Source organism: Siniperca chuatsi, linkage group LG16 (genome assembly GCF_020085105.1).
Source record: "Siniperca chuatsi isolate FFG_IHB_CAS linkage group LG16, ASM2008510v1, whole genome shotgun sequence".
Taxonomy (NCBI): domain Eukaryota; kingdom Metazoa; phylum Chordata; class Actinopteri; order Centrarchiformes; family Sinipercidae; genus Siniperca; species Siniperca chuatsi.
Window position 1 is genome coordinate 5,131,107 of NC_058057.1, and position 12,427 is coordinate 5,143,533.

The 12,427-nt window shown below is 40.2% G+C and overlaps 1 protein-coding gene across 1 annotated transcript in view; it reads right to left on the minus strand.

Moving 5' to 3' along the window:
* Positions 1-3,304: 3,304 nt before the first annotated feature.
* Positions 3,305-12,427, minus strand: part of ube2j1 (ubiquitin-conjugating enzyme E2, J1) — a 79,197-nt gene continuing 70,074 nt past the window's right edge. The window contains exon 9 of the mRNA XM_044170118.1: positions 3,305-6,820. Within this exon, the coding sequence (XP_044026053.1) occupies positions 6,542-6,820 (279 nt within the window). The 3' untranslated portion in view covers positions 3,305-6,541. The remainder of the gene's footprint in view (positions 6,821-12,427) is intronic.

Consider the following 12,427-nt stretch of genomic DNA (forward strand, 5'->3'; position numbering starts at 1 on the left):
TGATAATATAAAATGGACAAATCCAATATATTATTTTTTTAAATTCTATTTTATTTTGCACATAATTTACTTTTTGATGAACATGGTGTAGGGGAGAACTACTTTAATATTAAATAACTGCACTTGTCCACTGTGGCGCCACCCTGGAAACAGGGAAAATAAACCAAATTAATTAATAACTTGATCATAATTGATCAGTCTCTTAAGAAGAATTTAATTCTTTGATAGACTGACCTCTGTCTTCTTTTTCAAAGAAAACACACAGACAGCTTCTTACTGATAAATGACATTTATTTATAGCCTAATATCTAATAACTGAATAAATGAAGGATTAATGATAAGTATATGATAAAAAGAATAAACAAACAGATATAATAATAAAGATATTGAATGGTGAGATAAACCTTACTCAGTGGCAATAGTGAAGCAAAGTATGTGATCTGATTATTAAAACAAAAATGGTGAGACACTAACGTAACGCTAGGGCAATTAACTTTTCTAAATGGGAATTAACATATTTTATTCGACACCAACTCTTTATCACAGCAAAGCTGAGGTTTTGGCTACTTGCTGAAGCGCCGGTAGAGGTGAGATGTTCCCGCTGGCTTCCCAAAGTTGTGTGGAGGGTTGAGTCTGCTGTGCAGTGGGGTTGCAGGCCTATCTGCCTGTGACGACTCCGTCGTTTAGGAGCCCAGCTGCAGATTACGCTCCCAGGTGACTCCTTGAAAGCAGTTGGTCACTGAGCCGATGAGGTCTCCTAACGGGTCTGGCAGTTTCAGGGCCAATGGCAAAGGTCTGGGCCAAGATGTTGCTGGCACAGTTCTCAGGGACATGAAGGATTCAGTTTCTTCAGTTCTAACCTTTGTTTTGTTAGAACACAGATGTTAAGTAGGCTTCTTTCAGAAAGTTCTTGCTTTCAAAGTCGGCTGGATTCCAGCAGCTTGGGTACAGCTGCAGTTAAACCGGGGAAAGCGAGCTGTTCTCCTGGAGTCTAAGTTGGTTTCGCAAAACTATATTCCTTTGTTTGAAACTTTTAAGATGACTACTCAAGTCTTCTGACTAGTGAATTTAATTTGAGTTTTACGCGGAAAAACATACATACTCTCAAACATCACTATGGCCATGCTATCGTGATTTGAGACAAAAAAATACCATAGTGGTTATAAAACATTGAGGGAAACATGATTAACAACATCTATTTCAGCAGATCATTCAACCACTTAACATGGTATTACTAACTACCTGTCAAAACATCAATTCACTGCTACTAATCAAAGTGGCAGAAGGTCACACAACACTTAGTTTGCTTACCTAATAAAATTTGAAAATGCAGTCCTACACACGATATTGACATTTATTTGTTACAGAAATTTCTATCCATGGGGCGCCCCAATAGCTCACCTGGTAGAACGCGCCCCATACACCAAGGTTGAGTCCCTACAGCAGTTGACCAGGTTCAATTCCAGCCCGCTGCCCTTTGCTGCATGTCATCTCCCCCTTTCCTGTCTATCATCAGCTATTTCACTAGCAAATAAAAGAGGAAAAAAAAAAAGGAAAAACATTTCTCTCCATTGGTAGATGGCAATGTCACATGGTAAACTCATGTTTCCTTGTAGGGACGTCAGGTTTGCATGAATCATCACAAAAACATGGGCTGGGAAATGTTAGCTGGATTACTGATCTTAATTTACCTCTTTCTGGCTGGAAAGAAAGTATATCCCAGTGCTATTTCTCAGGAATGCAGTTATGTTTATTATCTCAGGTCACATCGGGGTGAGAAGAAAGAGAGGGTGTGTGTGTGACAGATAGATAGGAAGAAGTGGTGGTGTGTTTAGTCTCTCCTCATTCAGTTAAACTAATCCAGAGTCAATTTATTGTCTTTAAATGGTGCTGCTGGTACATTAGCGTGACAATATATATATTTCCTCAGGGGTGAAAAGTTCTTGTCCTGTCTGGCAAGTATACAAATTGGCACCTTTACTGTTTGAGAGGGGAAAAAGCCAGTTACGCAAATCCGGAGGTCTGAGCAAAGTTTTATTCAACCTCCCCTCCAATGGAATTCCACAGGGTCATAAATGGTACCGCAGTGTGTTTGTGAATATTTGGGAGACATTCACCCATTGTGATCACTACAATGGTATGCATCTGTGCATATAATGCAGTCATAATATTGAAATATGTATTTTTCTATTAGTTTGGAAAGTAAGATTGAGTGACTAACAGGGAAATATTCTGATGTGCATAAATAAAATGGCGCTGTCTTGATTAAGACGTTAATATATTTTATTTTATACTTATACCCACTTGGTACTTAATTTATTTTCTGACCTGTATTATAGTGTATTTTTTATTTTTTTTTGCTTAGTACTTCTATTCCTGTGTGCACTGACGTGATAGTGAGCTGCTGTAGCAAAAGAGTTTCCCCTCAGGGATCAATAAAGTATTTCTGATTCTGATTCTGATCCAACGTCTCTTCATTGATCCACAGTGCTGTTTAGCTTGAGTATCACATGTTGCCGGTCCAGATACCCCTAGTTCTGGAGCTGGTTACATCACTCGAAAAGTCTCAAGTAAATTAAAACAAGTCTGAGTCAAGTCTCAAGTCAGTCAAAAACAAGTCTGAATCTTGTCAATGTTCAAGTCCTTGAGGGCAAGTCCAAGTCAAGTGACATAAGTCCAGGTCTTCCAAAATAATAATAATAGAGTCGAGTTTCATGTAAATCCAAGTCAAGTCTTAAATCAATCAAAACAAATCCAAGTCTCAAGTCAGTCAAAAACAAGTCAGTCTAGTCTTAAGTCTTGTCAAAGTTAAGTCTAAAGTTTTTAAGTCCTTGAGGGCAAGTCCAAGTCAAGTCTCAAATCTTGTCAAAGCAAGTCTGAAGTCATTGTCTGCAGTCCTTGACTTCTCTTCATTCGAAAGTGGCAAGTCAAGTCTTTCAGATCTCTTAATGCTGACTATAAAAATGACACATTAGGACATTTTGCTTTCGAAACTGTTAACTGTTTTTTTCATTGGTGAGACCAAGTCATTTAAATGCATAGGCCTAAATTGCAATACAAGGCCTGTCTGTTGCTGTATTATTTATTTTTTCAGGTCAAAACTTGAGACTTGAGTTGGTCTTGACTGCTACAAGACTTGTTTACTTGAGACTTGACTCCCTAAACACTTGAATTGTTTTGAGATGTTCAAGTCCTCATTTTATGACTTGAATCCTAATCTCAAGTCCACAGCTCTTGTTTAACCATACTAAATCATAAAAACAAGCCAGAGACTGATAACAATAAGTCTTACTCTCCCAAGCTGTGTAGTTTAGCTGTTTACTTTTATTTTTATAGGATTTGTTGACAATGACAAAAAAAACCCCATCAGCCTTATGCTTTAACTCAACTTTGACCAAATATGTGTTTAGTGCGTTTATAGGGCAGAAAGTGAGAAAGGTTTACTTACCTGTAAGTAAAGTTTCAGTGTCTTAGGGTTATTTTAACCAAACTAGTGGCATGGCTCTGGGGATGGCAATGTCGGTCTATCAGTTGGTTGCTCCACCACTACTGGATGGATTGCCATGAAGGTTTGTACAGGCATTTATGGTGCTCATAGGATGAATCCTACTGACTTTGGTGATCCCCTGACATTTCCTGTAGCGCCATCATAATGCTGACATTTTTCTTTTATAGTCATATCTCAACAACTATTGAATAAATTCGCATGCAATTTGGTACAGATTGTGTCCAGAAGATGTATCCTGATGACTTTAGTGATCCCCTGACCCACCAACAGGTCAGAGTTTTCACTTATTCAGTGAAATATCTTAACATCTACTCTATGAATTGGCACAACACTTGGTACAGATATTCGCGGTGACAATGTATCCTAATGACTTTGGTGATCCTCTGACTTAACCTCTAGTGCCACCATGAGGTTTACATTTGTGGTTTTGAATAAAACATCAACTACTAAAATTAATTCTACACAGAGCACAGTGAGAATGAGCTAAAAATCCTAAATCAAACTCAGGTTCTACTGACACAAGAAAGAAAGAACAAATAGTCTGTCCAACTGAACATCTCAATACAAAGCTAATTTCCTGTGCTATAGTAGCTATAGATAATCAGACGTTTTGCGTCTGAACTCCCATAATCACTGCATAGGTGGTTAGGATTATTCACAGCTACATGTATTAGAAACTGTGAGATGACAAGGATAGCTAAATGTATTTTACCCACATTAGGACCTGACAATTACCTAATCCATCATCAGGATTATTTAAAGGTAACAGCAATGATACATATTCCCTGTGCGATGTGTAGGTATAATAAAAGACATTGCCTGAGTCATACTAAGCACTCTGCCCTCATGCTGTACTTCAGTAAACATGTTGTATTTAGCGGATTCTGGATCAGTCAACTCATTCCCTTCACATAACTGCTGGCAATTATTACACTATGGGCTCTATTTCAGTGGAGGCACAACGACCAGTGCAAGCTGCGAACCGACATTTGAGTATTTTCCTGACCTTGAGATTCTCTTTGTGCTTTTGGTATGGTGTTTAGCGCAGGTACAAAGCTACAAAGCAGGTAGTTAGAACAGATGTCTTAGAACCACGTCTGTTTCTAGAGCAAAGTCACTACATTAGCTATTTGGTGAAATTGTCAACAAGAGCAAACTGCAGCTTTCTAGCAATTATGAAACAATACTTGAAACTTTAAATAAACAATGTCAATTAAACACTCTCCAATCGGTAGATGCATTTAAATTGCCTTTAAAATTAAAGTTTAATGTGATTATAGCAGGTCTTACACCATATTCTGTGGCCACTGATCAGAGTACTCCACTGATTTAGCATTACACTCCTATAACATTGTCAGACTCACGATGGACAGTTTCAAAACAAAAAGGATCAAAATTGATGCAGCAGAACTAGATATTGTCTTTTTATTCCACACATTCTTCTTCCTTGTCAAAACCTGGTGGTTGCATTACCCAAAATGCAACTCGACCACTGACAGTGCAGTCAGAGATTGGGGTGTGTTATGCTAGAGCCTCTAGCCTCAAGTGGAGATGAGGAGTGGGCTACAGAGGTCTGGTAAGATCACTTCTTTTTAACTCCACACCCCCAGATTTCTTTCATTTTCAAACTTGTAGTCTTCAGCCCCAAGTGACGCTGACTTAAGTGACATCACTTGAGGACATTTATCAGACTTCACACAGCTCCCTCTGGAGACACAAAAGGCTTATACAACTTTTTTTCAAATATGCAGTAGAACTCCCCAGGCCCTGTAAACAGACTTTGATGTGTAAAAATGGTGGAGTTCCCCTTTAATGTCTGACCGCAGAAGGGGCTGTTGCAAGGATTCTGTCACACTTCTACAAGTGGTTGTTATTATTAAATGATATTAATGTTATTCAATCTTCAAGGGGTGCGAGAAAGGGCAAGTACCTGACAATATTTGGATGGAACATTTTTATTCCTAGCTACTGTAGGGTCATATTTTCTGATGGCCTGTGTCAGAAATTGTGACCTCAAGGCACGTTCTTCACTACTTACTTGCAGGGATGTTATCACACTTTCTACAACAGCACCCCTGCAGTCACACATTACAGTGGCCACAGAACATGGTGTAACACACAAATGTTGTTAAAGCAGTCTGCATTGATTGCTGTTACTGTATCTGTTGACCACAGCTGCTTTACTGTAAAGCTTCTCCTTCAGTTCATTAAATCTCTGCAGCCATCTAAAGGCAGCAGGACACATATGTTGATAAACATATGTACACTAAAGTATTTCTGAAATCAGCAGCCTCTGATGTACAAGGTCACACCTCACACCACACACCTCTGTCAGACTGGTCAGTAATAACCCAGCATTCTGCCTGTTTATTTGGGAGACGTCAGATTATCGCCAGGGCTCATCAATCCTGTGCATCACTGCCTCCTTTCCAACTTTTTAAACTACATTGGCATTTCGTGTTTTATTCTTGAAATGCACAATGTTGGTATAACACTTTGTTGTACTTGCACCATTAAAATAGAGCCCTATATGGTGTGAGTGACCTGACCTAACAGGAAATTAAAGCACATAAAGAAGAAGTCATTATAGCACATAAACTCTGTGCAGATGCTTCCATGATTAAATAATTACCTTGAGACAAAAATTATTTCATGTTGTTGACATTTCATATTACAGTTTTAATTAAATAATGGGAACAAGCAGCAGTCCTAGGATATACAACAATTATATGAAAGGGGACATGTGGTGTGTGTGTGTGGTTGCTGAACTGATCACAAACACAACAAAGCTTCCCGTTCTTAAAAATGCATGACACTCTGGAGATTAAAATTCACATTGAAGACACCTGGAGGTGTTGTGGTGAGTGGAGCGTCTCCTGCAGGAATGAAAGTTTCCCCTCAGTGGAGATTGAACCATCTGCTGACAAGCAGGGAGGGCAGAATGTCAGCGTCAGCCACCGCCTCGGCTCCACTTCAGCGGGTCGTAGTTCTGTTAGGGTGGTGGCAGAAGGGGTTGACTTGGGGGGAGGTATGTCACAGCTCATAGTCAAACTTGTACTCGTGAGCCAAGTAGATCCTACGGAAGATGAGTGCGGCCAGGGCCAGAGTGAGCACCAGGATAAGGACTGCTGAGCCTGCATGGTTTTCATCCTGAGGTTGTTGAGGAGCCGGGGTGAAGACTGGTCTGCTGGCTGGATCTCTGCCATCTCTCTGGCCTTGCTGGTTGTGCTGCTGGGCACGACGCTGCCGGGGGCTGAGAGGGCGATCGCAGGGCCGGGGTTCCTCTACTCCTGTGGCTGGAGATGCCTCTGCCTGTGGAGGAGGATGGCGTTGAGAGGATCAGTGAGACAAAACTAGGCATTAGATGTGAAACAATTAGTTGACTTATCGATTATGCTTTATAGTCACTGGATGCGGCTGCGTTGCGTTCGGTTGTGCTACAGCTCCATCATGACGCCACTGCATTTCCAGTTCATTTAGATGTGTGTAAAAGATACTGTGTGGCTGTAATTTACTCGGTGTTTTTTATGAATAGTGTATATAGAATAGCACACATCCACATTAAGTCAATAAATTCTATAAATATTTTTTCTCTCTGTTTCGGCCCTCTATCCTCACTAGGCTGGTGTTTTTCTCACCCAAAAACAGACCTTTTGCGAAACGATGACAGACCTGCCCAGTGAGGGTTGGGGGATGTGTGGCAGTAAAGTTCAGAAAACAACCTTTTGTTGCCTCCTGTGATCACTCATTTTAAATGTCAATCTAGCCGATCACAGTACAGCTGTTGTCATGAACCTGCATTTATTGTAGGGCTGCAGCTAGCTATTATTTTAGTAATTGAATATTCTACCAATTATTCCATCGATTAATCGGAGAAATACTTTTGCTTTATTAAAGAGCAATAAATATACAAAAGAGAAAATAATACAGGTCTCTTAAAATGAACAATTAATTGGTTTCATTTTTACAAAAATTTACATTTTTGCATTGCATATAATATTATATGTCAAAACTAAATCCATTTAGTGCATTTAAGTGCCATATTACATTCTGGGTTTTAAAGAAAACAAGAAATGAGAAATGACAAGAAATGCAAAAACAACATATAGTCATAATTACTGTAGCCTACAGTCTTTACTAGCCTGCCTTGTGTCGTGTCCGCTCTGTGGACTGGATGCGTAGACTAGATGCTTTCTACTGAGATGCTGAAGCATAGACGTTGTGCTATTGTGGTAGGCTAGTTCAGTTTTACAACAGACACGCTATACAGAGTATTCGTGGACACTTTCTGTCGCTTTCTCTGGCTTGTCTCTTCTCTGTGCCCCTCGCTATTTTATCTCTTCCTCCTTTTTGTAATCCGCGCTGTCAAATCACACTAAAGATGCTCTGAACTGTCTCTGATCACACAGCGTAAGCGCGTTGTGCGACAGTAATAATCATCTGTGCGAAACACAACGCCCTCTATGTAATTATATGGATTAAACAAAGCTTCTGAACAAAGCTGATTTTTATTAATCGAGTTACAGATCAAATTTATTGTTGATTCTGTTGTCCTTAAATAAAATAATAAAGTGATCGGCAGCGCAGCTTGGAAATGACTTCTGGTTAAAAGGTAGTATTTACGAACTGCAATCAAATCACTATTACTACTCATGCTGTGTCTGACAACAGACATGGAAAACTATGTAAATGAGAACAATGAAATCATGAATTTGGCTGTATTAAAACACAGCGGATTGTCTCTGGCAGCCACAATGGAGCCAGAATGCAACGCAGTTGGTGGACACTTACAGCCAGTAAGTGGTTCAACAGAAAATTTATTGGAAACAATTTTAATAACAGAGTCATCGTTTAAGTCATCTTTTAAGCAAAATGGCAAACATTTGCTGTCAAGCTTCTTAAATGTGAATATTTTCTGGTTTTCTTAGTCTTCTATGATAGTAAACTGAATATTTTTGAGTTTTGTAATGTTGGTCAAATAAAACAGGCCATACATTTCACCCAATTAACCCAATGGCTGGAGGGAGCCTGCAGAAACTAGGGTCAGACAATAAACAGTACACAGTTATCCTACATCCCTCTGTACTCAGTGAACAGCAGCAAGGCAGTGTGGGATACCGTGGGCTGGCATGTCTCATTCTGGACGGGTTTTAAGTCTTGTCCCTCCAACTTCAGCGGCAGATGGTGAGTGCTATTTTTGACGTGGCCCTCCTCAGTTTATCCAAAGTCAGAAACACTAATCTAAGTTGACCCTCCTCTCTGCTCCTTCAGACTCCGTCGCTGTGGTTCTGTGGGTAGCAGCTGACACCAAAATCAATCGTCTTAGGCAACAAAGTTTGTCCATATCTTATGAATTGGTGATAAGAAGCCACTGAACCACAGGCTTCAACTATAACACATCCACTATGATGTGAAGAGAGCACGCTGATGTCTAGCTGCTTGATTTCACACACTCAGTGCAACCAATATAGCTGGCACAGTGCTGCTGCACAGTCATACACAATAATTTCCTTCCACATTCAAAATTATTGTGGAGCTCAGTGGGATTTCAGCAGGTGATGAAGCATGCCACCAATTAAAAGGATCAATGTGAAAAATGGGTAATTGACAGCAACATATAATCCTTTTGTTGTACACTGACAAGCTTTAGAACACCCACTGCTCTGTCCAGTACTTTGGAGCTTAAAGGGATTTAAAAACAAACCACAGAATGCTGAAGACAGCTCTGTTTTTTAATTATGCCAAACATCAGGAATTAGCAAGTATCTTAAATAATCCTTAGTATGGCTGAAGAAGAACAAAATGAAGACTTTGGAGTAGCCTAGTCCTGACCTGAATCCTACTGAGATGCTGTGGCATGACCTTAAAAAGGCAGTTCATGCTCGAAAACCCTCTAATGTGGCTGAATTACAACAATTCTGCAAAGATGAGTGGGCTAAAATTCCTCCACAGCGCTGTAAAAGACTCATTACAAGTTATTGCAGATTGCAGTTGTTGTTGCTAAGGGTGGCTAAGGGTGGCTCAACCAGTTATTAGGTTTAGGGGGCAATCACTTTTTCACACAGGGCCATGTAGATTTGGATTTTGTTTTCCCTTAATAATAACAACCTTCATTTAAAAACTGCATTTGGTGTTTACTTGTGTTATCTTTGACTAATATTTACATTTGTTTGATGATCTGAAACATTTAAGTGTGACAAACATGCAAAAAAATAAGAAATCAGAAACACCACTGTATATCGTTACCGTCAGGGCATGTCTATCAAGTAAATTTACATACAGCAGTAACACACACACACATACCAGTGTTGGGCCTCCGTATAACAACAAAGCTAATGCTAGCTGAGCTAGCGGTGCAGTATAAAGTTCCACTAAAAGCAACATGAAAAAACTGTTTCCAGCATCCAACCTACTCCTCTCGTTATTTAGTTGGCTTCAATTAAGGCTTAACGTTTACACAGTTTATCTTGAATGTCCGTCAATATTACAACAATAGTCCAACATCACCCCAGCCTGTGGGAGTAAGTTACCTAACCTATAACATTAGCTCTTACTTTGTTGGCCAAAACATAGTGTTAGGTGACAAAAAAACTCTCTGCCCTCTCTGCCCTGCTGGTGTTGTCTGGTGGTCTTTTCCAGTTTATCTTTGAAGGCCTCCAGTACACCTCTGTCCAAGTGAGGAGTAAAACTTTCATAGTATAGTATTTCATAGCAAAGTAATGCACACTTGGGCTCTCTCGGGGCTGGCATCGGCGACAGCATCTAACAAAAACTGCCCACGCTGAAATTCAATGGAGCAGAATGATGCAGTTTCTGTTGGCATTAGGGCAATTTGAGTAAAGGCACCACCAGTCGGTGTTTGCTCTCTGCGGCTCAGGTTCTGGAGGGTCCCTGCCAGCCATATCCTCTTGCACGGCTAATGCAGCCGCAGCCTCAGCCTCTCTCCACTGCATTTCTTCGCCGCACACTCTGGCTCGAATAAATATGGCTGAATATCAGCCAAAACATTGTAAAATGTATCCTTGTCCATAATATCCTCTGCACTCATATTTTGAGATGCCATTTTCGCTGTTGGAAACGTAATTAGTTTGCAATACAAGCAAAGTGAACAAGTAAGTTTTGTTTTTAAGCGGCATCTAAAGCACGCCCCCTGGCTACCCAGAAACAGAAGTTAGAAATCTAAGCCCTTGCCTCCAACTATGTCACTGTCACATCAAATGACGACGCTGAATGCAGGAAGGCCTACTTGGTAAACTCAGCCTTCTTGGTCAATATAGCACGCACTGAGGTGATTTATTGCTTCAATCGACTGTATTTACCATCAACACTGATTGGACATCCACATAAAATGTGCCAAATTTTCCCTTTAACAATATTCAGATAGAATATTATTATATTACATCAATATTAAGTTCAACAAAATAGGCACATCCTCAATCACAGAACAAAAACCAGCAGGTGCTCTGAAGATTAACAGATGAATATTTAATTTAAAATAAACAATAAATACAAATATAGTCACATTATTGCATACTCAAAATTCCACCATTCGTACCCCCTTCATCAGATTTGAACAAAACTCGGTGTATGTTCAGGAGATAGTGCTGGATGGTTCCAGAGAGTTTAACCGGGATTGCTCAAAGATATCTTGAGTTATGAGCAAATATGTGATAGGCCATGCCCACTCGCAGTTTTTTGGCATTTGTGGCAGCCCCTATGGGTCAGGATCAAAAATCTTTGGCACGCCTATTCCCAAACATGGACTGAAGTTATCTCCCAAGATTTGGGATGATTGGACGAAACGTTGGGGCCAATTTCCTGCTAAGACTCGCCCTTTGTGAAGATATTTTGATTGATGTTTTTCGACCGATCTTGCTAATTTGTAATAGAAATGCCACGGACGCCCTTCAACGAAACCACAGTTAGCACAACTTCTAATCACGAAGGCCTTTAGATTGCACTGTGAAAATTTGAAGTCGATGCGATTAATTCTCTAGGAGGAGTTTGTTGTATGGACCCTGTAAATAGCGAAAAATGGCCTAAAAGTGCACATTCACTTCAAAATGGCTGACTTCCTGTTGGATTTAGGGTATGGCTCCAAGAGGCTTGTTTGTTTTTCTTGGGGTAATACCTGCACCGCCCAAATTTCGAACATGTAGGTGAAACGTAGGCCGGGGGCTGCTTTTTTTCAATTTTGTAGGGGGCGCTATGGAGCCATTTTGCCACGCCCATGCATAAGACCCACAAAACACGTACATTTTGGCCACTTCTGAGAAATGTGCAAAGTTTCATGAGTTTTTGCACATTTAGGCTGTCAAAAATGCAATTTATTTGGGAGAAGAATAATTCCTTGCATTACAATAGGGCCTCTGAAGCGGTTGCTGCTTGGGCCCTAATTAAAGCTGCAAGCAGCGCTGAACGGGCCCTAGCCTCCACGTGCACCTCAGGAGGAGCGACAGCCGCAGTCTTGTACCCATGGGTTGGCTGACACCGCTCTGATTCTTCAAGACCATTGGGCATTGCGCGAAGGAATTATAATATCACTTCCTGCATCCACTATGTGGCGCTAGAGAACATCCATGGTGTTGCCCTGTATCAAGTGTAGATCACACAATAAAACTCCACATTAGTCTTTAAATATCCTCATCCTGGGACTCTTATCAACCAAGTGAAATTTTGAAAAGATCTGATGATGTGGAGCTGAGGTAACACAGTTACTAATTTTGAGACAAGGAAGCATTAGGAAGGAAGTAGCACTGTTACTAATTTTGGAACTGTTACTAAGTCAGGAACAAGGCAGCACTGTTTCTAATTTTGGAACCCAGAATTAACTGCCTCACCACGGCAACACCGCTTAATAAAATGTAACAAGCTTCAATATAACAGTTCAATATTAAAAAAAAAAATCACAAAAATTCG